This window comes from Scyliorhinus canicula, chromosome 15 (assembly GCF_902713615.1).
Source record: "Scyliorhinus canicula chromosome 15, sScyCan1.1, whole genome shotgun sequence".
Lineage (NCBI taxonomy): Eukaryota > Metazoa > Chordata > Chondrichthyes > Carcharhiniformes > Scyliorhinidae > Scyliorhinus > Scyliorhinus canicula.
Window position 1 is genome coordinate 119,685,128 of NC_052160.1, and position 25,354 is coordinate 119,710,481.

Genomic DNA, 25,354 nt, shown 5'->3' on the forward strand with positions numbered 1-25,354 from the left:
GCCTTCATGTTTAACGACACACAACGGGGTAAGATCAAAAATGATAAGATCTTGCGGTGGAGGATCGAGCTCTCCACCTTTAATCATGAGATGTACTATCACCCCGGTAAGCTTAACGAGTTCCCCGATGCCCTGTCCCGAGGTACATGTGCCAGCGTACAGGCGGACCGACTCCGGACCCTGCACGACAATATCTGTCACCCAGGAGTCACCCGCTTTTATCAATTCATTAAGGGCGCAATCTGCCCTACTCCATCGAGGAAGTCAGGGTTATCACCAGAGACTGCTAGGTCTGTGTGGAGTGCAAACCGAGCTTCTATCGGCCAGACCGTGCGCGCCTGGTGAAGGCCTCCCGCCCCTTTGAACGCCTCAGTGTGGACTTCAAAGGGGCCCTCCCCTCTACCGACCGCAACATGTATTTTCTCAATGTGGTCGATGAATATTCCCGATTCCCCTTCGCCGTCCCATGTCCCGATATGATATCTGCCACCGTCATCAAAGCCCTCAACACCAACTTCGCTCTGTTCGGTTTCCCTGCCTACGTCCACAGCGACCGGGGATCCTCATTTATGAGTGACGAGCTGCGCCAGTACCTGCTCAACAGGGGCATTGCCTCGAGCAGGACGACCAGCTACAACCCCAGGGGAAACGGGCAGGTGAAGTGGGAGAATGGGACGGTCTGGAAGGCCGTCCAACTGGCCCTACGGTCCAGAAATCTCCCGGCCTCCCACTGGCAGGAGGTCCTCCCCGACGCACTTCACTCCATTCGGTCCCTCCTGTGCACTGCGACTAATGAAACCTCCCCCATGAGCGTCTCTTTGCCTTCTCCAGGAAGTCCACCTCTGGGGTTTCGCTCCCAATGTGGCTGGCAGCTCCAGGACCCGTTCTCCTCCACAAGCACGTGCGGCTCCACAAGGCGGACCCGTTGGTTGAGAGGGTACAGCTACTCCACGCAAACCCGCAGTACGCCCACATAGTGTACCTCAGCAGCCGCCAAGACACAGTCTCCCACAGGGACCTGGCACCAGCTGGGTCCCCACACACTACCCCTCTCTGCCCTGGCGTCACCCTCCCTCCCCCCAGCGCACTCCACCACAGCCCCCGCTCCAGGACAATCCATCCTCCCCTTGGTCCCACCCGGGGATGAAGAGGATGTCGACACGCTCCCGGAGTCACCAACGACCAAGCCGACACCTGATTCGCCACCAGCTGGGTCCCCACACACTACCCCTCTCTGCCCCGGCGCCACCCTCCCTCCCCCCAGCGCACTCCACCACAGCCCCCGCTCCAGGACAATCCGTCCTCCCCTTGGTCCCACCCGGGGATGAAGAGGGTGTCGACACGCTCCCGGAGTCACCAATGACCAAGCCGACACCTGATTCGCCACCAGCACTGCGGCGCTCTCAACGACGGATCAAGGTGTCCAATCGTCTAAATTTGTAACCTTCTCTGAAATTTTAAAGACAATCTGTATGTATATAGCTCTCCACCACTCCCGCTGGATCCACTTTTAAAGGGGTGAATGTGGTAGTCACCACTGTTGTATTATATTGTATATACTGCACTGCATACGGGGGATTACGGTAAGGCCCCTGTACTACAGGTATGGGGTAGATCCCTGCCTGCTGGCTCCGCCCAGTAGGCGGAGTATAAATGTGTGTGCTCACCGAGCTGCAGCCATTTCGGCAGCAGCTGTAGGAGGCCACACATCTCTGTGCAATAAAGCCTCGATTACTCTCTACTCTTGTCTCGTCATAATTGATAGTGAATCAGGGTGGAAGGTAGATAACAGCTTAGGTGAAGAAAGGAACTGAGAGTGTAAAGGTATAAGTTGGAAAGTAATCCAGGTTACTGTCCTATTTATTGCTGAACTTAAAGACACAAATTCCGTGGGTAACAAAACCTCCATTTCTTTTAAGCTCCAAGTTCTGGGCCTAATTGACCTGCGGGTGCTACGTTTGTTCTGCTGGTTATAATAGCAATAGTTTGCACCTCATATAGAGATGTATGCTTTCTAGTGGTTAATAAGTGATTATACATACTGTTCCAGGTCTTGGATAGGGAATCTTCCCCTGGTATTCTACCCAATGCCGGTCAGGACTATCTTTATGTGTGAAAGGTCCATTAAATGCAGCACGGATCTCAACCAGGCTGTATGCGCAAACTGCTGAGCCACTGAAAACAGAGCTAAGAGACAAAAAAAAGTTGAAACGTTCTCAGTTATCACTGGTTCAAAGAGAATTTCATTATTTGGACTGTTCAACCTTAAAGTTTACAGGTCAGGTACAAAGGATTAAGTTCAGTGGAAGAAATGAAAACAAAAGACAACCAAGGAGACGGTTTGGAAGAAATACTGCCATATTTTCTCTGTGAATGTAAGTAGTCTCGTAGTGATATGCGTAAGCAAGTGTATATGTAAATATCTTTAGCCTCCGACCACTAGGTGTCAGGCAAGTAATAGCATGTGACACTGTAACCGAGGGGGGATCTGAAGGAGAATGTGTCGTGGTTAGTTGTGTTTAGGTTTGTTCCAGTTTATTCGCGTTAGTTTCCAATCCACAACTTGTTATACAATATAAATTTGACTAATCAAGAACTAGATCTTCTTTGGTGCAGCGGTGCAGTAATTGTCTCTGTTCAAGAACACAAGTCTGACTGAATGTTTCAGTCAAAAAGTAATTTTTAATAATTCATAAGTGGGGTGTGAGCAACACTGGCAAGGCCAGCATTTATTGTCCATGAGAGGGTAGTGGTGAGCTGCTTCTTGAACTTCTGCAGTTTATGTGTTCTAGGTACATCTACAGTGCTGTGAGGGACAGAGCTCCAGGATTTTGATCCCATGACAGTGAAGGAACAGTTATATAGTTCCAAGTCAGGATGGTGTGTGACTTGGCGACGAACTTGCATGTGGTACTCTTCCCATGCACCTGCTGCCCTTCTAAGTGGTAGAGGTTGTGGATTTAGAAGGTGTTACATAAATACTCAACGAATGCAAACTGGATAAAAAAAAGTCTAATGTAAAATATAGTTTAAAAAAATTCAATAGACATGTCATTTTACTAAGGTTTCATAGGCAGGCCAAGTAATATCCATTCTCTGTGTTCCTACAATTGTGATCAAAATAACTATTCAATCCTTAGCACAAGGACATCGTTATTTACCTGGAAGATGTGAAGACTCCATAAATCACTGGTAATTTGTCATCATTTGTGTTGAACAGAAAAACATCCTCTTTATGAAGTAAAAAAAAATGATCACAAAATAAGAGATTTTGTCAAGAAATTTCATCATAATCAAACCAAAAGGAGCAATGTTATGTATTTTAGAAATGACCATAGTCAGATAAAGTTAATTAGTTTCTCCTCGTGCTTTTTTGCTTCTAGGTCTGCCAATGCTGTACAACATCCAATCAAGCTGTCAAACAATACAAATTTGCTGTCAGATTTCTGCTAATATTATTCCATAGTCATCGCAACAGTGTTTAATCCTCCGATGAAGTTCCCTCCTCCTCGAGATTAGCCTGGCTTCTGCTCACCAGTTCCATATGGCAGCATGCCTGAGCTCCGTAACTCAATGTGGCAATGATTTTCCTTTGTATCATTCTTTCAGAGGATGTGGGCATTGCGGGTAAGGCCAACATTTGTTGTTCAAATTGCTAAGCCATTTCAGAATCAATCACATTGCTGTGGGCTTTTAGTGGATTTGATTTTCTTCCCTGATTCCCATTTGCGTTCCAGATGGCTTTTCCCAACAATTGATGATACTTGCCATGCCTGAGACTAATTTTCAATCACAGATTGAATTCAAATTCCACCAGTTGCCAGGGTGGGATTTGAACCCACATCCTCTGGGCCACTGGATTGTTAGCCCAGTGACATTACCACCACACCACTATTAGAATCTGTCTTCTACTTTGTGCCACCATAGTTGGAGCCATATCTTAACCACCACCAAGCTGCGCCTGGTGCAGCTGAATTCAATCTATTAGTAAATGATCTACAAGAACGTTCATGTACAAATCAATATGGGCAGTATGGTAGCACAGTGGTTAGCATTGTTGCTTCACAGCACCAGAGACGGGGGTTTGATTCCGACTTGGGTCACTGTCTGTGCGGAGTCTGCACGTTCTCCCCGTGTCTGTGTCGGTTTCCTCCGGGTGCTCCAGTTTCCTCCCACAAGTCCCGAAAGACATGCTTGTTAGGTGAATTGGATATTCTGAATTCTCCCTCAGTGTAACCGAATAGGCGCAGGAATGTGGCGACTAGGGGGTTTTCACAGTAACTTCATTGCAGTGTTAATGTAAGCCTACTTGTGACACTAATAAAGATTATTATTATTGTTGTTCCCTCGATTCTTTTTAAAAATAAATTTAGAGTACCCAATTAATTTCTTTCCAATTAAGGGGCAATTTAGCGTGGCCAATCCACCTGGCCTGCACATCTTTGGGATGTGGGGGCGAAACCCACGCAGACACAGGGAGAATGTGCAAACTCCACACGGACAGTGACCCAGAGCCGGGATCAAACCTGGGACCTCGGCGCCGTGAGGCAGCAGGGCTAACCCACTGCACCACCATGCTGCCCTTTGCCCTCAATTCTTAATACAGGCGAAACTTTCTGATCTGTGACTGTTTTAATAAAATACTTGCAGATTCACAAGTACTTGCAGAGTGAAAACAGGAAAGCAATACAATTTGACTTCAAGAAATGAATGCTAAAATCAAATTTACTAAATGCCACATTTTAAAATTATGCTGCATGAAATCAGAAACATTGACCTATACAATGTGGATTTTTGGAGACAACTAATTTGTATCAATGTTAACTTTGTTTAAATGGCCTCCTATTTTCAGAGCTAAAATATAAAATGGACTGATACTTACGCAGCTCATCAAAATATGTCTGATAACCTTCAGGTCCTGGGACTGAGCAAATGAGACGAGCTTTCAGAAACGTGGTCCACTTGTTGATCAAACTCCGCTGACCACCAATATCTTTCTGCAAAGATTTAAATCTCATTTATAAGGAAGAACAATATCTGGGAGAAGCTACATTCAATGGAGGGTAGAGTAATTCAACTTCCATTACCATTTACACCAACCCCCGAGCAAAAACATATGGTTATATGGGAGCAATGAGCCAGAAGGTCAATCAGAGTCGTAGGTCCCAATATTTCCTGGGTGCAGGGAAGAGGATGGGGAAGGAAGAAGGATTTTCGGACTGGAAACCTGGAAGTAAGGGTTCCCTGCACACGCTGCAGAATGTAACAGCAGGATGTCCTCTTGGACTCCAGATTGACAGGTTGGCTGGCTATTGGGTGGGAAAGCAATCGAGGAATGGATACCAACTAAGTATTACATCCTGGGAGGGGTGTAGTGGATGATGGAATAGGGAGGAATTCAAACATTGTGGCGGAGGGGATAGGGGTTGCGGTTGGCAGGGGAGGGGATCAACCTATCATGTGGAGGTAGACTTGTCGGGCCTGGAGGAAGCACTTCTGGTCCAAATGCAATTCTTGGATCGAGCCATTCTCACTTCCTTTTATTTGCCGTGATTACCTGCACACAGCCCCCTTTTTCTGTAAGTTCCACACCGCCACCAAGGGAAGAGAAAATGTTATGGAGGCAGTGCTGTCCCAAAATGTATTTCAAAAATGAAAGTTCTCCATTGCGACTATGGGCCTGGCAAACAGGAGAAAGAAAAGGCGCTTAAATGTGAAACAAGGATTAACCGGCCATCTACTTAAAAGAGAAAAGCACACTTTCACCATTGGAATCAAGTCAGTCAAGACATTTGACCAGCTTGATGTGGGCTAACGTACACTTCCTGCGTGTAGATGGCCAGATAACTTGGCTATTTTTAATTTTTATTTGACACTGTCAAAATTAACTCAATTTAAGCAGCAATAGATCTCATGACCTGATATTCTGAAGATGCGCTGTATAAGTGACAAGAAAACCACAACAGTAAGCTCCTCTAATTTATACCAAATACATTTTAAATGCTTGACCCATCCATTTGCAGATGGCCGAGTTAATGAATTGCTGTTGGCCAAACCTGAGCTGTAAGCAAAGGAGAAGGATAAGCCTGGGCTTTTCATTGTTCAAAGTAGGTGGATGACAGATGATCTAATCAGGGCATATAAGGTACAAAATGGTATGGACGTATAAAGTCGTGTGATGGACATTGATAGGGTAAATCTGGAGCACTAGTATTGATGTGTTGGGCTGGCTGGGTCGATGTGGACTGCACTTGATGCAGTGTAGCGAGAGTCAGACTTCCAACATTTGATGAGATGCAACACAATTTTATTTAACATCTAAACTATTATACATGTTCAACTGTGGGTTGACACTATGCTGACTTAAATGGAGACCTGACACTAGCCTGACCAGACTTACTAGCTACCCACATGGTGTTTGCCCTGGCCAGCTCATGAACTCTGCTTGTCTCGGAGGCTGGGTCCCGAGAGAGCGGGAAAACTGGTGCCCTCTGACTTTATAGCGGTCGTGTCCTGTCTGGTGATTGGCTGCTCTGCTCTGTGTGCTTACTGGTCATCCTGTGTGTCAATCACTGCCTGTCTGCACTCCATTATATACATAGATGTACATTATGACAAGTATTTTTTCTATTTTCTGAATAGAAATGTTACATTGCCAGTCCTTCAACCTTCAGACACAACTTCCACAACCAAGGAAGTGTATTTCTGATCTGTCATTGCTCAGTCTTTCAGAAAGCCTGCCTTTAGAACCCAGTGTGCCTTTTCCCCTTTGCATTCTACCACTTTCTGTTACAATACCTGCTGCTACATTGCTATTCTATTGAATGGCTCCATTACAGTTCCATCACTCCTTTCCATGATAACCAAGGCAAAATACTCAGCTTGTATTGCCTGAGACTGCCTTTTCCTCTAATTGGCCTTGTCCTTTCCTTGACTACTTTTATTTTGATGCGTTTATAACATTTTACGAATTTCCTTTATGTTCCCCGTCAACCTTCCTTCAAATTTCCCTCTTAGCTTTCCATTTTGGTCCCTCCTCTGGCCTATGTACTTTTATTTCATATTCTTCGTCCTGGATTTATCAAATGCCCTCTTCCCAAGCTTCATTTGGATTTTAGTTTTTCTCCATAGATCCAAAGAACCTTTTACCATATCCTCTTATTAGAATGGGTTTTAGCTTGTGCCAGAGGAATAGACCCTTAAGCACCACTAGAGGGAGCACCACTGCATTTTCCATAAGGTGGAGATGCCACCTTATGGAATAAACGGGCATCGTGCGACTATCAACAGGCAGGACTGTTCCCTTCCAGTTGGGGAACACTTCAGCAGTCAAGGACATTCAGCCTCTGATCTCCGGGTCAGCATTCTACAAGGAGGCCTTCAGGAGACGCGACAACGCAAAATTGCTGAGCAAAAACTTATAGCTAAGTTCCGCACGCATGATTGCGGACTCAACCGGGATCTGGGATTCATGTCGCATTACATTCGGCCCCCACCAACAAGCCTGGACTTGCAGAGGCCTACCGACTGAACTGGCTTGGGACAATTCACACCTCTTTAACCTGGAGTTACCTCTCTCTCTGCATCTTTGATGATTTGATTGCCTGCAGGTGCTCGCATTCCGGGGCATCTCTGACTGTGTCTATATAAACATTTCTGGAACAAGCCTTTCCATTCACCTGAAGAAGGAGCCGTGCTCCGAAAGCTCGTGTTTGAAACAAACCTGTTGGACTTTAACCTGGTGTTGTAAGACTTCTTACTGTTTTCCATAAGGAAGTAGCCGTTGTGACATTTGTGAATCTTTGTCTGCCTCTGACCCTGTTTATTTAAACTCTGTACATTACCGTTGCTCGATTGTTTTGACCCACCACATTTTCACATCTTGATGCTGCCCCTTTTCATCTCCTTAATAAGCATTTGCAGTAAAAAGATGAGTTCACACCTGAACCATTAGCTGTTTTCTGCCAGTCAGTATCATAATTTTGAAAACCACCATGTCTGCTGAACTTACGCACAACGTTACTTAAGTTTATTCAATATTTTATTTAATTCAGGACCTCAATAGGAACTAGATTTTGACTGAATCTCGGCAAGATTCTGTTGCAACACATTCTATGCACACTGAAAGTGGCTGATGGCAGGAGCGTGGGAAATTGGTCTGTTAGCCGCATTTGTTTAATGTTGTCAAGTTGCTGGCGTCAGTACCCGACAGCACAAAGGGCTATCAGTTGAGATAGTAAGCGAGGCCTGGGGGTCAGGGGGGGTGTCGTTCCAAAGGGCCAAGAATATTGAGGGTGGAGGAATCCCCCAGAACTGTGACTTGCGGAGGGGAAGAGTGGGGCTTGAAATTGAATAGAATCAGAAGTTGTAAAAAGGAAGTTACAAAAATGCAATGTAACAAGTCAAAGACACAGGGCGCGATTCAGCGACTGCGTTGCACCCGGCGTGGATTGGGATGCGTCGCGTGAATAGCGGGAGAGGGCAAAATCAGGATTCGCGCCGGAGACGCAAACCATTTTGCGATTCACCCGGCCCGCTCCTGAAGGCAAGTTCTGGATCAGGCTCAAAAATGGTGAGAATATCATTAACCCTCATTTGCATTCATTTCAATCTCATTAATGAGAGTGAAGTTGAATGCAGCGGCCTCCTGAGAATTAACCGACTCACCAGCGGGAAGTCAAATGGGCGTCGTTAAGTACACCTTTTCAAAAACAGGAACCTGGTGTAATGGCTACTGAGAGGAAGTGAGGACGTGAGTAGCCCTTTCCATTTTTCGTCATGCAGCTCAAGGGCACAGGAGCTGCTGACCCAGAGCTCTATGGGGGGGTACCCCTCACAGGGGTTTCGCTTGGTCAGGGGGTTGAAGTATTCCAGGTCAGGGGTTGCCGCAGGTCGGGGGGGGGGGGGGAAGTGGTGAGGGACTTTACGTCTGTTAGGTCTTCACAAGGCGTCTTTAAGTATTGTGGAGATCCATAACAGGGGCATCCACAGCCTTTGCCTGTCTGTCCTACCAAACACTTCCAGGACAGAGCCCTGCTGTGGCTTGTATCCTGAAATTCTATTTCACGCCCTTCAACTGTGAGCAGCCTCTAGCTTCATAACTGAAGCCTATTTCAAATGAGGAATTAGCCTTGATAGCTGTGAAAGCACTTCACGCTCCTCAACTCTCAATTGCCTCCTCACGAGCACACGTGCCATGCCTCAGAGGATGATTAGCACACTGCCTGAACTGTGTGCCTGAACTCGAGGAGCATTAGTACCATAAAGGCAGCTGCCAACAATCAAATACTAAAGAGCAGGGTTTCTCCACTGAGGATCCTCTTGCGACCAAAGGGCAAGTGTATGGATGAGCGGAGGGCAGTTGAGCACATCCTTCTTAATGTTCCCAGCAGAGGTCTAAAGTCTGGGGTCTAGGGGCTCCTGATGTGGCCGGGGGGGGGGGGGGGTGCATAGTGAGATTTGCCAGCATCCACTTGCTGGATGGCACCGTGAAAGAAGGCAGGACATGATAAGGGAGGGGAGGCTTGGGAGATTTGTAGGTCCGAGGATGGAAGCCTTAACTGATTGTCAGTCTTTCTCCTCCTCTAATTTCTTCCAGATATATCTATGTTTGCTGGTGTCGATCATGTGGAGGCTACCCTCCCGTTGATTGTGGCAGCCGCCGAAGAAAGTAGCAGCGACAACTCAGGCTGGAGGCGGCACTTCAGGTGCCGCACACACTGAAGACCCAGCCGCCCATCAGGATAAGGAGGAACCAGAAGGGAAGGTCAGCAACGGCCCAAGGTGTACAGGCATTGTTGGTCATTCAATCAGCTGACAAACACCACAGAAGACTGTGTCTCAACAGGGAGACACTGCAGAACCTGTGCCATGTCGTCGTGGACAGGGAATCTTGTGGAGGAGGAGAATACCAGCTCCAGTAGCCGTGAAAGTCAACACAGCCCTCAACTATACCATGGGGTCATTCTAGGGCTCGAGTGAATACCTGTGTGGCATATCCGAATCTTCCTCTCAGGAGGTGACAGATGCTCTGTATGTCTGGGTATCAGGCTACATCACCTTCAAGTTGGACCTGGCTCACCAAGATGACCAGGCTGCAGGATTTGCTACCAAAGTTGGGCTGCCCCTGGACCAGAGGGCTATCGATGACACGCATGTCGCCTTGCACACACAAGGGATGGTGTGGGTCACAGCGGTGATGCCTCGCCTGTGGTCTCTTTGGAGTTGTCGTCCAAGGTATTCTCTTGGATTGCGGGGAAGGGGTTATGATGGCCTGGCCCTCTCGGTGGCCTGGCCTCATCAGATCTCGATCCTGCAAGACAATGGACATGTGATCAGTGAGAAGAAAGGATCATTTTGTCTGGCATGAACAATTCACTTGAGACAGGTCATCTGAGTGACGAGGCAGTGGATCCTCACCCACTGTTGGTGACTGCTCACTCTCCTCGGTCAGCCCCGCAATTTCCAGAGCCAGTTTCACATGGGGGCTGAGGACTCGGATCTCTAGGGGTCTGCCTCCCATCTTGGCCCTTTCCCATTTATTATGGGCTATATTCTTCTACGGGGAATTGTGAACCACACACCTGATGGGTCAGGGGGGTCTGTAGCAGGTGGCATGTGTGGGCACCGTATCTGGATATCAATGGATTCTGCTGGTGAGTGCCAGGGCTTCGGAGGAACAAGCACGAGGACCAGTGGCGGAATTCTCTGAGCCTGAGGCTAAGTGTTGACACCGTCGTAAATGCCATTGCCTTCTACTATGGCGTCAACAGGCCCCCAGGAGCAGCAATCCTGAGCCCTACAGGGGGCCAGCACGGCACTGGAGCACCTCACGCAGCTCCAGCTGCTGATATCGGCGTCAAACGGGCGCCACGGGTCTGTGCATGCGCACTATGGCTGGTGCAGAGTCACGCATGTGCGCGGTGACCGGCGAGAACCCACGCGTACGCGCTAGCTTCCTTATCCGCGCCGGCCCCAACGCAACATGGCGGAGAGCAACAGGGGCCAGTGCGGCATAAAAGAGGCCCCCACCAGGAGAAGTGGGCCTGCCGATCAGTAGGCCCCAATCGCAGGCCAGGTCACGGTGGAGGCCCCCCCCAAGGTCGGATCCCCCCCCCCCTGTAGGCCGCCCCCCCCACAGGATGGATGCCGGGGCCCCGCTGGGTAAGACCACATGTGAACGATCTCCGTAGAATCGGCGGACCGGCGTCCGGGTGGCGTTGCGTGAATTGTGCCCAGCACGCCAATTCTCCGATCCGGCCCCGGGGTCAGAGAATCCTGCCCCAGATGTGGGGAGGGTGCGAGGTTTCAACCAGTGGATTGGGAGGGAGTAGGGGGATTTGAGAATTTGAGGGGTGGTAAGTGGAACTGATGCCAGGAGAGAGGTGGTAACTTACCCTTGCAGCTCGGTGGAGGTCGCCGGTCTTCTTCCGACATTGGACAATGGTCCTCCTTGTCATGTTGCCCTCACTGACAGCCACTGCCACTGCCTCCCTGCTGCTGGTCCTCCGACTACCTTGGGGGTACAGGGTGCCCCGCCTCTCATCCACAGCATTGAGAAGCCTTGTGAAGTCGGCATCCCCAAAGCGAGGAGCAGGTTTGCCTGCTGCAATGCTTGTGTGTTGACTGGGAGTATGTGGTGAGGGAGCATTTAAAAGCAGCTCTCCCTTGTTAGCAGTGAGCTGATGAGAATCAAGTCGGCGAATCAACGGCGAGGGAGCCAGTAATGATGAGATTCATGTGGGGGCTCATTTTTGTCATTTGGAGTACCATTGAATATGGGGTGAAATTTCGCCAACATTGCCATCGCGAAGCTCCCCGTCAAACATATCCAAAACTTGAGTCCGCTGAATCGTGCCCATTGTTTCATGTTGTTGTTAAAAGTAGGATAGCACACTTAGAGGAGTTGCAGTATAAAGATTTAACAGATGGGAAATGCTAATGTATGTGACGATGCACATTGAACTAGTCAATCATGCATTAGACTGTCAAAAGAGATACTGGAACCATACCTCAGAGAAAGATGCCTAGATCCTAACCTTTTTAGATGTAGTACTAATAACATAGAACATAGAACATTACAGCGCAGTACGGGCCCTTCGGCCCTCGACCCGTGAAACCATCTGAAGCCTATCTGACCTACACTATTCCATTTTCATCCATATGTCAATCCAGTGACCACTTAAATGCCCTTAAATACCCTTGGCAAGTCTACTACTGTTGCAGGCAGGCGTTCCACACCCCTACTACTCTCTAAGTAAAGAACTACTCTCTGAGTAAAGAAGAATGGAAAGAAAGGAATGTAAAGCAGATACCAGAGTATGTATGCAGCCTGTCTAAGAATCATGGAATCCTTACAGTGCAGAAGGAGGCCATTCAGCCCATCGCTTCTGTACCAAACCTACAAAAGAGCACCCTACCTGGGCCCATTCCCCTGCTCTATCCCTGCACACCCACCTACCACATCTTTGAACACAAAAGGGCAATGTATCATGGTCAATCCACCTAACCTGCACATCTTTGAAAGGGAAACAGAGCACCCAGAGGAAACCAACGCAGATACAGGAAAAAGTACAAACTCCAAATGGACAGTCACCTATGGTCAGAATCGAACCTGGGTCCCTGACGCTGTGAGGCAGAAGTGCTAACCACTGTGCCACCTTGACCCATGCCTAGAGTCCAAATCTAGAGGACTCAAACCCAGAACAAGGTGGCAGTTTGGAACTATTCTCATAGAGAATGTTCAGCAAATGATAAGAGGACACTGTTCAATAATTATTCCTTCTTGAGTTATTTCCTTCTAGGAAAATGCAATCCAGATTGGAGGAATAATATCACTCTCCACACTGAGCCATGCCAAACACTTTTTCTTGCTATGCTCCTGACTATAAATTATAACTTTAATCTGCTTCTTTTTGCACCATAGGTTTTATGTCTAGCGACCTATCGTTCTAAGGGTCTTATAATGCTTCCATGACCATCTTAGATGTATCAGTAAATTCAAGTGTTCCATACTGTGACACAAAGTGAAATGAATTTCAAGACCTTTCTCTCAAGCAGAGATCACCCGATATTAAAAGGTCACTGTCAGACCTATTTCAAATGATGGATGTTTCATACTCCTGTGGGGCACTTTTGGCTGAAAAGATGCCCTTTTGGCTGCATAATTAATCTGACAGAGCTGTTTTCCAGCTTGCTCAGAAGTGGGACTATTAAAATCAAGCATGCTCAAGTTCATTTGGCATTAGTGAATCAGCAGGGTGCCATTTGCGTCAACTTGAGCTGTACAGAACCAAAATAAATTATTAAAGGTTGCAATGGCAGGATGACTAGCCAGCAACACCACAGACAATGGTTAGCAAAAAAAGCAGAATATTGAAATGCAATCAGTATGAGATATATTTAGGCTGGCATGGTGACGCAGTGGTTAGCACTGCTGCCTCACGGTGCCGGCCCCGGGTCACTGACTGTGGGGAATTTGCACATTTTTTCCGTGTCTGCATAGATCTCACCCCCGCAACGCAAAGACATGCAGGGTAGGTGGATTGGCCCCTTCAAAAAAGAAAAGTTTGAGATATACTTGTTCCTGCTGCAGTGCAGCAAACTATTCTGTAGAGATCCACGATTCACGTAATAAGTAAGATGAAAAATATTGGTTGAAGTGTAAATGATTCTCCAGTTTTTAAAGTCTTGGCACATTAAATGTAACTGATCAGGCATGGAATGTCAGTAAAGTATTAAGGGCCTGAAATATCCTCAGAACCTAAAGGACTGTTGTCAGGACAGTGTTTCCTCCAGCAGACCCCAAACTCTCAGATGCTGCCAGAACACCCTGGGTCAGGACATATGCATAAAATAACTTGGTGCCCGCATCAATACAGATGGAGTCTCCATAAGATGGGAGTCAAGGAAGTAGCAGGACTGAATATGGCTAAACAAAGGTTTTTTGCTGTGAAAATTTAACCTTTTCCCCAAAATGTCACAAGCTGATGGCAGCTGGTTTCTTAGTAACTGCTTAAGGAAACCAACATTTCCATATTTGGTGATTCCTACTTCTGCCACCTGGCACTTGCCATGCTATATACTGAAGTCACCAGAGGAAGAACTGCCTAGAATTCTAGTGGATGCTTTTTTCCAGGTAATGGAAAAGGCAACAAGACTTAAGATAGACCAATTTCCTGCACCTGGTGGACCCCGCCCTATCCTATTAAATAAATATTGAGATATATAGGATTCTCAGGGGGTTTGATAGGGTAGATGCTGAGAGGTTGTTTCCCCTTGTGGGACCAGAGGGCATAATCTTAGAGTAAGGGATTGCCCATTTAAAACAGAGATGACGAAGAATTTCTTCTCTCAAAGGGTAGTGAATCTGTGGAATTCTTTGTCACATGGAGCTGTCGAGGCTGGATCGTTAAGTATGTTCAAGGCTGAGATGGACAGATTTTTAACTGGAAAGGGAATCAAGCGAATAAGGCGGGCAAGAGGAGTTGAGGATTATCATCTAAAATCAATCATGATCTCATTGAACGGCGGAGCAGACTCAATGGGCCGAATGGTCTACTACTGCTCCCATGTCTTAAGCCTTAAAAGGTTGAAACATTGCAACGGTCATAATGATAACTTTTACAAAGGTTTCCAGATGTAGAAATAGTGCTTTTGGGTTGTAAAATTGAAATATCACTCAATTACTAGTAAGAGAAATTAACTGACTACACAACCTTTATTTATACATATCTTTGGAAAGTTGCTGGAATGTTCCATCAGAGAAAAAGCTGAGTCAGAGTGGAAGGAAGTTGGGCATACATGACCTGATCAAAGATAACCAGTATTGGTTGGTGAAGGCCAGGTCGTGTGTGACTAATTTAGTTGCATTTTTTTTGCAGGTTAAATTTTCACTTCATAGAACCAATGGAAATAGGAGCAAAAGTAGGCCATCTGGCCCAACAAGCCTGCTCTGCCATTTAAACAGATCATGGCTGATCATCTGCATCTTATGCTATTTTCCCCAGATCCCTTGATATCGTTAGTACCAGAAATCTATCGCTTCTTGTCTTGAACATGCTCAACAACTGAACTGCCACAGCCCTCTGGGGTAGAGAATTCCAAAGATTCACTTAAAAAAAGAAGGCAGTGCATATAGATCAAATCAAATCTGTGCAATTGTAAGGATAAGTGTTGGGTGATCCATCATTGCCAAAGCAATATCTACCTTGACCTCCATCATCTGTCTTCTACAACCCTGGAATTTCCCAATCTGTTTTTAACTTTGTAAATGGTAATCCTGAAAGCATCTGGCATGTGCTTTGTTACATCAAGCTTCAGCCTTCTTCCAGTTTCCCCCTAAGCACATTACTCATCTGACACTCAGTCAACTGGTTCCAACCAGGAAATCTAATCCAAGTGTCAAATAGCTTGGCAAGCTGGTTTACAAGAACTTTATGACCCCATAGATAATTGTCTCTGAAATTCTATAGGTTTTCTATGAGCCTCCCCATGTAATTTCGGCAGCAGGCCAGCGACTCCATCCCGAGAAAGAGCTGGAAATGATTGTTGCCCCTGTTTCCCGAGGGGGGGGGGGGGGGGCTCTGCTGGTCTCCCAGTACGGTTACATGTTGCTAAACACCTCACAGCATCTTTGACACACGATGTTCATTCTGTCTAACATGACGTTCATCAATAGGAAACGTGATACCTCGGTACCATCACTTAAATTTTATTTTATACAAAGGATTTCAAATAATATCAAGAGCGGGCAAGTGATCTGTTGATACACGGATCCAGCCACATGCAACAAGCATTAGAAGTGCATGTAGCACTTTTATGGAAAAAATAGCAAGTTGTGCTGATGCAGCAAGTGTGAAATTAATGGAACCTGTCCTAGGGTGCCAAAGCATGCCAAGTCCCAAGCTAAGTCATAACTGTGAGAGTGAAGCTTGAACTATTTATAACTGATGTGCACCTTCTGAAATAACTCAATTATCTGTTACTTTATATCATCTATACTGTGAACATCATAACCAGCTTTTTTGCTGCCAATAGCCATAATTATAGAGGTTAATAGCTGGCATACTTTATATATCCCTAATGCATGATACAGACATCAACTTTGATGAATAACAACTCTGATGTAACCATTGCAAAATAATTGATCACCCACAATCTGCACACATTATATAAATGGCATCAATGACTCACTACAACTTCCTCAGAGCCACGTATACAAAATGGTGAAAGGGGTCTGGATAGAGTAGAGAGGGATAAACTGTTAGCAGAAGGGTCACAATCCAGTGGGCAATTAGGCACAGAGAAGGGGCGGTATGTGGCATAGTGGTTAGCTCTGCTGCCTACGGCGCTGAGGACCCGGGTTCGAATCCCGGCCCTGGGCCACTGTCCGTGTGGAGTTACCCAAAGATGTACAGGTTAGGTGGATTGGCCAAGCTAAATTGCTCCTTAATTGGGAAAAAAATAATTGGGTACTCTAAATTTAGAAAAAGAAAATTAGGCACAGAGTGCCTTTGAGCAACGCACCCCTGCCAAGATGCCCGCAGGAAAACCCACAAAGGTTTGCTTGACATGCTGTCTGCATGGTTAGCCAGTGTCCCCCCCGCCCGCCTCTGGGTGATGTGAGGTGGCGGACGAGGCCCTTATATGGGCATTAGTACCAATGAGTGGCCATGAGCCTTCCTGCCATGGACCAACAGAGGTCAGAAAGATGTCAGGGCCTCTATCCACCACTTTCCAACCCAGTTAAGTGCATCCCAAAACTCTCCACGGGAGAGGGCACGAGATTCCGCCAAACATGAGGATAAACATCCATAAGCTGTGAGTTGTTGGCATCCGAAAAGAGTCAAACATGGCTTTCAAAAGGGAACGGGTTTATGGCTGTGGAGCTCCAGGTACTCCTTCCTTTTACTTTCAGACGTTTTTGAAGCACTGAATACCGCAGAAAAGAAAATTATCGGGGGAAAATTGAAGCAACAAAGGAAATTAGCTTTGACTGACGACATATTTGATTCTGCAGAATCTGGGGGAAAACTTTGTCTTTCTGATGTATTATTGCAATCATTTACTGTTTGAGTAACAGACTAACTGCAAATAAATTAATACTTCTAGTATTGCCTGTGGTGCCAATTTATATTTTCCCTTACTTTCCTTAAATCAGAATTTCACAACCAATCTCACCAAATTAAAATTTCAGACAAGGTGCACGTTGTCCTTAGGGGTATGTTGATCATTAAAAAGTTAAGACTTTAACAGAATAAATCATGGTAATATTATATTTGTTTATTCATGGGCAGCACGGTGGCGCAGTGGGTTAGCACTGCAGCCTCACGGCGCCGAGGTCCCAGGTTCGATCCCGGCTCTGGGTCACTGTCAGTGTGGAGTTTGCACATTCTCCCCGTGTTTGCGTGGGTTTCGCCCCCACAACCCAAAAATATGCAAGGTAGGTGGATTGGCTATGCTAAATTGCCCCTTAATTAGAAAAAGATTTAATTGGATACTCTAAATTTATAAAAAAAAAAATTTGTTTATTCATTGCCTGAGCCCATACCAAATGATTCTGTATGATACCAAAGATGCCCAAAGATGTTAGGTGGATTGACCATACTAAACTTGGTTCAGGGATGTGCAGGTTGAGTTACAGGGATAGGGCAGGGTGCGCAGGGAGTGGATCTAGATAAAGGGCTCTTTTGGAGGGCCCATGTATACTCGATGGGTCAAAAGACCTCTGAGGGCAGCACGGTGGCACAGTGGTTAGCATTGCTGCCTACGGCGCTTAGGACCCGGGTTCGAATCCCGGCCCTGGGTCACTGTCCGTGTGGAGTTTGCACATTCTCCCCGTGTCTGCGTTGGTTTCACCCCACAACCCAAAAAGATGTGCAGGTTAGGTGAATTGGCCACACTAAATTGCCCCTTAATTGGAAAAAATAATTGGGTACTCTAAATTTGTTAAAAAAAAGAAGACCTCTTTCTGCTCTGTAGCGATTTTATGATACGCTTTCTTAAAGTTAATCAAAGAACGGAGGAATCGATATGCCAAGAATAACTCCCTATTGTCCATACTTTCTTCATCTCCTCAGTTTGACGCTAATCCACAAAAATTAGACAGGGTGGAGTATTTTCTTTGGAACACAAGAGGATGAGGGAAGATTTAATTGATGTGTAAGAAGTTATGAGGGGTCTAGTTAGAACATAGAAGATCCCTTCACCACTGCTAAGAGGAACACCTCCACCCTCCACAATGGAGTTCCCCAGAGCCCCCCCTCTGCCCCCCGACAGTGTCCCCTGGCAGTGTTATGGGTAATGCCAGGGTGTAGTGCTAGTGTACTGCCCAGACCTGTTCCTGCACTCCCCCCCCCCCCCCCCCCCCCCCCACCCCCAGGGGTATACTTACCTGTGTGCAACCGGCAGATTCCTTTCACCTGGTTGACAGTTTTGAAAAGTCATTGTAAACCTTGTCATGTAGATGAGGGGGAGTTCCAACTGTGGGGGAACGATATGGCAGGGAAGGCCACTAGGTATATTTAGACTTGTTGAAATGAGATTGCCGAATTTCTTGGGGGCAGAACACATAATGTCATTGGGGAGGGGTTGGGTGGTGTGGGGGGGGAGGTGGGAAATCGCAAAACGAGATCTCGGCAGCAAGATTCTCGTTTGCTTAATTTCATGAGATTTTGTGCCCACATCGTTGTTTGTTCTTGCGGTAAACACGGGTGCAAAATCGCAGTGCAAGTTGAAAAGTGGGATTAGGTTGGATAGCTCTCAGTTAGGCTGGCAGATACATGATGGGCCAAAGGGCCTCTGTACATTTTATAATTTCTGTTTCTGTGATGTAGGGATAGATTTTCTCACAATCCTCCAGGAGAGTTGAGACCAACTGGCCAGTAACAACACAAAATGAAGTTTTATTGTCAGTATTTTACAGCTTCAATTTTTTTTCCCTTAATGTTTTCTAGAAGCTCATCGTTTTAATAAGCACTCCAAGATTTAAAACATGGTAGGATTCTGCCTTTACACTGGAAATCTGAGAGGCTCCTTTGACATGTGGAAACACTTTAAAACATCACAAATAACTTACATGGCATGGCACTGACCCCTCACCAGCCTCTGGTGCGGGTCCAAGTTTAGTGCATCAATCTATCCATCTTCCTATCTATTTGTCTGTGACATGCTCCTGAAACAATATATCAGTCACGGAAGCATTTCAATGACAACAGGCGGTTTTTAAAAAGAGCAGCTGACAACTAAATGGAGGGACGGAACAGGGAGCAGACGATCTGTGTTAAAAACTTATAATGGCTCGGATTCTGATGTTATTCTCAAGTTGTGAATATATTTTTAAAAATTAATTTGAAGATATCATGAGATGAAGCTGAAATCTGAGCATAATTCCTTCAGAAAACAATTATCATTCTGTAGACTGAAAGAATGTAGAGCCCACTGGACTGCCAGCAAAGATAGACTCTGCCCTGACTGAAATTAATTAACAAAATCAAACATCGACTCAAATTTAACTTACTGAGTAAAATTTGACACTGGGATAAGAGGAAAACTATTTTGGTTTGCTTTGACAGCACATTTCAAACTTAAAGAAAAGTTCAGCTTGTTTTGTGCAGAGTGCTGTTTCAAAATGCTTACACCATAAACCGAGTGTTTCTCCCCACTAATTCTGAAAGTTATGGGTTATTCTTCCCAATCCATTTTATTACTGGTGTACCATCACACCATTGTGAAATACTTCTTCTGCGAAATTCCTCGGTGTTGCTCCTGCTCAACGACTTTTCTTTGCTGGAAGTGAGGTGGACACCTCATGTGCATGTGTCAGTAAGGTCTCCACCCAACCTCTGTCTAAGTGGTGTCAGCCAAGCAGGGACAGCATTGAGGAATGACCCATCCCTGAAAATCTGCAGGCTACAAACCCAGCAGTTCTAGTGGGATCATGCCAGAGCGTGCAGGGTCGGCGCATTATTTGCAGAAAGCTGCTGGTACCTCTGCTACTGGGAGTGTATCTCTGGTGTTAGTTTGTAATGTGCCTATGGGAAATCCATCTCTGCCATCCATTGAGGCTGCAGGGGAGATGCCCAGACCTCTTCCAAAAATCCCAGCAATCTCCACTTTAGCTTTTTGTGTAAATTAATAAATTTTAATTTTCCTTATCCAGTAGTTGAAGTCATTCCGCCTGCCTGGATTCTGCCCTCTTGTCTGATGGGGCACTCTTGTGCCCACCTGAAGGCTAGTATGCTTCAACTACCTGTGGTGATATGCCTGTGCACAGTGTTGTGGATAGTTAATGATGCAACCTCCAACCAGCTGGTGGCACCAGACATCCTTCACGTAACTTGACATGCCCTTTGATAGTAGGGCGTACGAGAGCATAGTCGCAGTTAGAGTAGTTCCAGTAGAATTCATTTATTAGTTATTGCCTGTATAGTTAACTCTTAGTTAACTTTCCTTGTGTTTGTGAATAAATCATCTTTATAGTTAAACAACGAGATGTTCTGTGTACCTCATTGCAATGGTCATCTCACAAAACACAACACTACCTTGGTGTATCCCAGCAAAAGTCCACCTCTGTTCTGAGTTGGGAGTGGGTTTACACAGGGGGACCTGCACCCAACTCCACTCCCTTAGCATTATTTGTTAATTGTCACCTAGGTTAAGGATTCACAGGTGTAGGCCATTGATTGATGAAGTACTTTGACCACATAGAAAAGGAAAACTACCCACTGCTATGTTTCGGGACTTCCATGATTGCTCGGCACCGCAGGGGCTGGGGTATAACATCAGACCAGGAATAACATTCTTATTTGATTAGTTAAGTTTGCTTTCAACATTAGATAGTGCCCCACCAGGGGCTGTGATCCTTCCTTAATTTGTTTATTTAATGATAATTTGTTCAATTCAAAAGTGTTTAAAGGAAGATTGTCCACTGGTATGCTTGAGGCCTTTTGTGACCAGTGGACACTGCAAAGGCCCACTCCCGGGAATGACAACATAATTTGACTTTCTAAGTTTCCTTTAAAAGTTTTGTCTTTTTATTTCCGTGCCCCTTTAAGGGGCAGTCGATCAGTTAATTGCTTAATCTTTCCATTTGTTTAATTTTATTGGTATTCAAAAGAGTATAAAAGTAAGACTGGTGGTGACGGTACGCTTGAGTCCTTTCGCGGTGGGTGCGTGCCATAGGGTCTGGAATACATAATTATCCCCGGCAATATCATGTTAATTTGATCAGTTTCACTTGAGGCTTTTGTTTTTCTTCACAATGATGTGAAAGTTTCCCTTTTTTAAAGGGCGATTTATTTATTTGATTTTTTTTTTACTTAGGAAGGATTGTGGGACACCGGCCCAGCTGAGAGTAGGTAACAGGCAGATAGATGTAACACTGCATTCTGTAAATCAACCAACTACTGTATCAAGAAAAGGATTTGAGTCTAGTTTCATCTTTCACCACCTGGCCTGGGATCCATTTAACATTAATAAGGAGTGCGCAGAGATTCCACCCTCATAAAGCTGACAGGAAACTCCAGAGATAAAAACAAAACATTCTGGAAATACTCAGCATCTGTGGAGAGAGAGCAAAGTCAACATTTCAAATCAATGAAATGTTGCCCCAGATCGTCCGATATGGTGAGGTGATAGTCAATACCATGGAGACTTGGGCTGGTCGTGCCATTCTTACTCTGGTACTTTTACATGGATTTACGTAGAGTGTTTAATAGCAGATGTAAAAGTAGAGTAAGTCAGCTGAAGTGGCGGAGCACTCCAGAACTCACAGAAATGTTCACCCAACTCCCCATTCCCTGAGCCAACAAAGCTCCCCAACATCTGACAATGTTAACACCCTTCTCAAAGCAATGTTCATTCCCCCTCACCACACTCCTGGCAATGTTCAAGTCTTCGGCAGACAGTGCTCAACTCCTTCCCCTTTGCTGGACAGTGCTCACCCCCTCACTCACCCTGGGCATTCACTCAGTTGGCTGGATGGCTGGTTCATGATGAGGAGTGACGCCAACAGCGTGAATTCAAAGCCCGGCCTTCTCAACCCTGTCACTCGCCTGAGGTGTGGTGACCCTCACGTTAAATCACCACCAGTCAGATCTCTCTCAAAAGGGAAAGCAGCCTATGGTCCTCTGGGGCCAAGGCGACATTTACGCAACCTCTCCTACACTCCCTCCCTCGACTCGCCTTCCGGCATCTCTGGCTTCTGTTGAGACAATGTCTCAGGGATCGACATTGTCAGGGAGAGGGATTGGGATGGATGTTGAACCTTTTCGCAGGGTGAGGGAGAGGGGTGACATTATCGAGAACATTTAGGAACATGGACAAAGAAATTTAAAACCAGATAGCTTGAAGCAACACTGAATCTCTATTTGACTAGTACCAGTTGATCTCATAGGGCAGGCTGTCCCCGTTTAGAGCAAAACTGGGTGAGGCCTTATTGAAGTGTGGTGTTAGACAAAGAACTAGTCCAGGGAAAAGTTGATGATTAATGTGAGCTTGCCCAGGAAGGGGCTGAGCATTGTCAGACAGACTGCTTAGCAGAGTCAATGTGATATGGCTGAGCAGTGTCAACATTTACAACAATGGACGTCAATGAACTGAAGACAGATCTTAGGGGGCGGGATTTTGGTTCATGATGAGAAAAGTGTGTATGGCTGTGGAGGAACTATGTCCGACAATTTTTCGCCCTACTCTGTTCCTACATCCCCACTGAAGCCAGAATCAGAACAGATAACGCGCAAATGCTTCAGTATAAAAGATAAGTGGGATAAAGTGCAGAGAGCATCATAAGCACCCTCTCTAATGTTGAATAGATGATCTGGGCCTTGACTCTGTTTCTCTCTTCACAGATGCTGCCTGACCTGCTGAATATTTCCAGCATTTTCTGTTTTTCTTTCAGATTTCCAGCATCCAAAGTATTCTGCTTTTCGATTAGGCGACTCCTGCGACCGAATATTCAATGCCTGGTTGGGGACCCAACGTCCGGGCTGCATTGCTGTCTTGCTTCTATTTTTAAATGCAAATGTCCCAGCTGGCCAGGAAGTGAGCTCAATTCCTACTTGGATAATCATCTGACCGTTTCTAGGAATTGGCAGCTGCCCACCTGTGCCACCAGTGGCAAAGGCAGAGTGGGGGTGAAAACCTGATGGCTTTCACTGATTGTAGCCGTGGAAGGGGTTCACGCCACATAGAACATAGAACAGTACGGCACAGAACAGGCCCTTCGGCCCTCGATATTGTGCCGAGCATTGTCCAAACCAAGAAACCAAGGTTAAGCTATCCCACTCCCTGTCATTCTGGTGTGCTCCATGGGCCTATCCAATAACCGCTTGAAAGTTCCTAAAGTGTCCAACTCCACTATCACAGCAGGCAGTCCATTCCACACCCTAACCACTCTCTGAGTAAAGAACATACCTCGGATATCCCTCCTATATCTCCCACTCTGAGTCTTATAGTTATGCCCCCTTGTAACAGCTACATCCACCCAAGGAAATAGTCTCTGAACGTCTATCTATCCCCCTTATCATCTTATAAACCTCTATTAAGTCGCCTCTCATCCTCCTCCGCTCCAAAGAGAAAAGCCCTAGCTCCCTCAACCTTTCCTCATAAGACCTATCCTGCAAACCAGGCAGCATCCTGGTAAATCTCCTTTGCACCCTTTCCAATGCTTCTACATCCTTCCTATAATGAGGTGACCGGAACTGCACACAATACTCCAAATGTGGTCTCACCAGGGTCATGTAGAGTTGCATCATAACCCCGCGACCCTTCAATTCAAGCCCCCTATTAATAAACGCTAACACACTATAAGCCTTCTTCACGTCTCTATCCACTTGAGTGGCAACCTTCAGAGATCTGTGGACATGAACCCCAAGATCTCTGTTGCTCCACATTCCTCAGAACCCTGCCGTTGACCCTGTAATCCGCATTCAAATTTTTTCTACCAAAATGAATCACCTCGCACTTATCAGGGTTAAACTCCATCTGCCATTTTTTGGCCCAGCTCTGCATCCTATCACTGTCTCTTTGCAGCCTACAACAGCCCTCTACCTCATCCACTACTCCACCAATCTTGGTGTCATCAGCAAATTTACTGACCCACCCTTCAGCCCCCTCCTCCAAGTCATTGATAAAAATCACAAATAGCAGAGGACCCAGCACTGATCCCTGTGGTACACCGCTGGTAACTGGTCTCCAGTCTGAAAATTTTCCATCCACCACCACCCTCTGTCTTCTATGTGATAGCCAGTTACTTATCCAATTGGCCAAATTTACCTCTATCCCACACCTCTTTACTTCATGAGCCGATCATGGGGAACCCTAACAAACGCCTTATTAAAATCAATGTATACGACATCAACTGCACTCCCTTCATCTACACACTTAGTTACCTCCTCAAAGAATTCAATCAAATTAGTGAGGAAAGACTTACCCTTCACGAATCCGTGTTGACTATCCCGATTAAGCTGCATCTTTCCAAAATGTCATAAATCCTATCCTTCAGGAACTTTTCCATTAACTTACCGACCACCGAAGTAAGACTAACTGGCCTTTAATTACCAGGGTCATTCCTATTTCCTTTCTTGAATAGAGGAACAACATTCGCCACTCTCCAGTCCTCTGGCACGATCCCCGTGGACAATGAGGACCTGAAGATCAAAGCCAAAGGCTCTGCAATCTCATCCCTTGCCTCCCAAAGAATCCTTGGATATATCCCATCTGGCCCAGGGGACTTGTCGACCCTCAGGTTTTTCAAAATTGCTAATACATCCTTCCTCAGAACATCTACCTCCTCCAGCCTACCTACCTGTATCACACTCTCATCCTCAAAAACATGGCCCCTCTCCCTGGTGAACACTGAAGTAAAGTATTCATTCAAAGCCTCTCCTACTTCTTCTGACTCTATGCATAAGTTCCCACTGCTGTCCTTGACCGGCCCTACCCTCACCCTGGCCATTCTTTTATTTATCACATAAGAGTAAAAAGCCTTGGGGTTTTCCTTGATCTGACTCACTAAGGACTTCTCATGCCCTCTCCTAGCTCTCCTAAGCCCTTTTTTTTGGCTCATTCCTTGCTACCACAAATGGCAGAGCAGTGAATGACGGAATGCAACTTGAGGATTCGCATGTCTGGCTGAGCTTGTGCTAAACCCTGAAGTTGTGGTCAGATTCCAAAGGGTAAAGATGGTGAATGCTGATAGTTCTCCATCAAAATCCCCGCATATTCAAACCATTGTATTTGAAGTGCTTTGTGATGCTTTCAATGAATGTAATACATAGTGTGTAAACTGTCTTCCTTGTTGCTTTAATTCTATTGTTATGTTTTCAATCATATTTATTTCAATCTTACTTCT

General features: G+C 45.9%; 1 protein-coding gene across 4 annotated transcripts in view; it reads right to left on the minus strand.

Moving 5' to 3' along the window:
- Nucleotides 1–25,354, minus strand: part of LOC119978507 (semaphorin-3D-like) — a 110,251-nt gene that overhangs the window by 25,328 nt on the left and 59,569 nt on the right. For all 4 annotated transcript variants that reach the window (XM_038820189.1, XM_038820188.1, XM_038820190.1 and 1 more), the window contains exons 8-10: nt 4,883–4,997; nt 3,162–3,231; nt 2,043–2,187 (exon numbers count right to left, since the gene is read on the minus strand). In XM_038820189.1, coding sequence (XP_038676117.1) covers nt 2,043–2,187; nt 3,162–3,231; nt 4,883–4,997 — 330 coding nt within the window. The remainder of the gene's footprint in view (nt 1–2,042; nt 2,188–3,161; nt 3,232–4,882; nt 4,998–25,354) is intronic.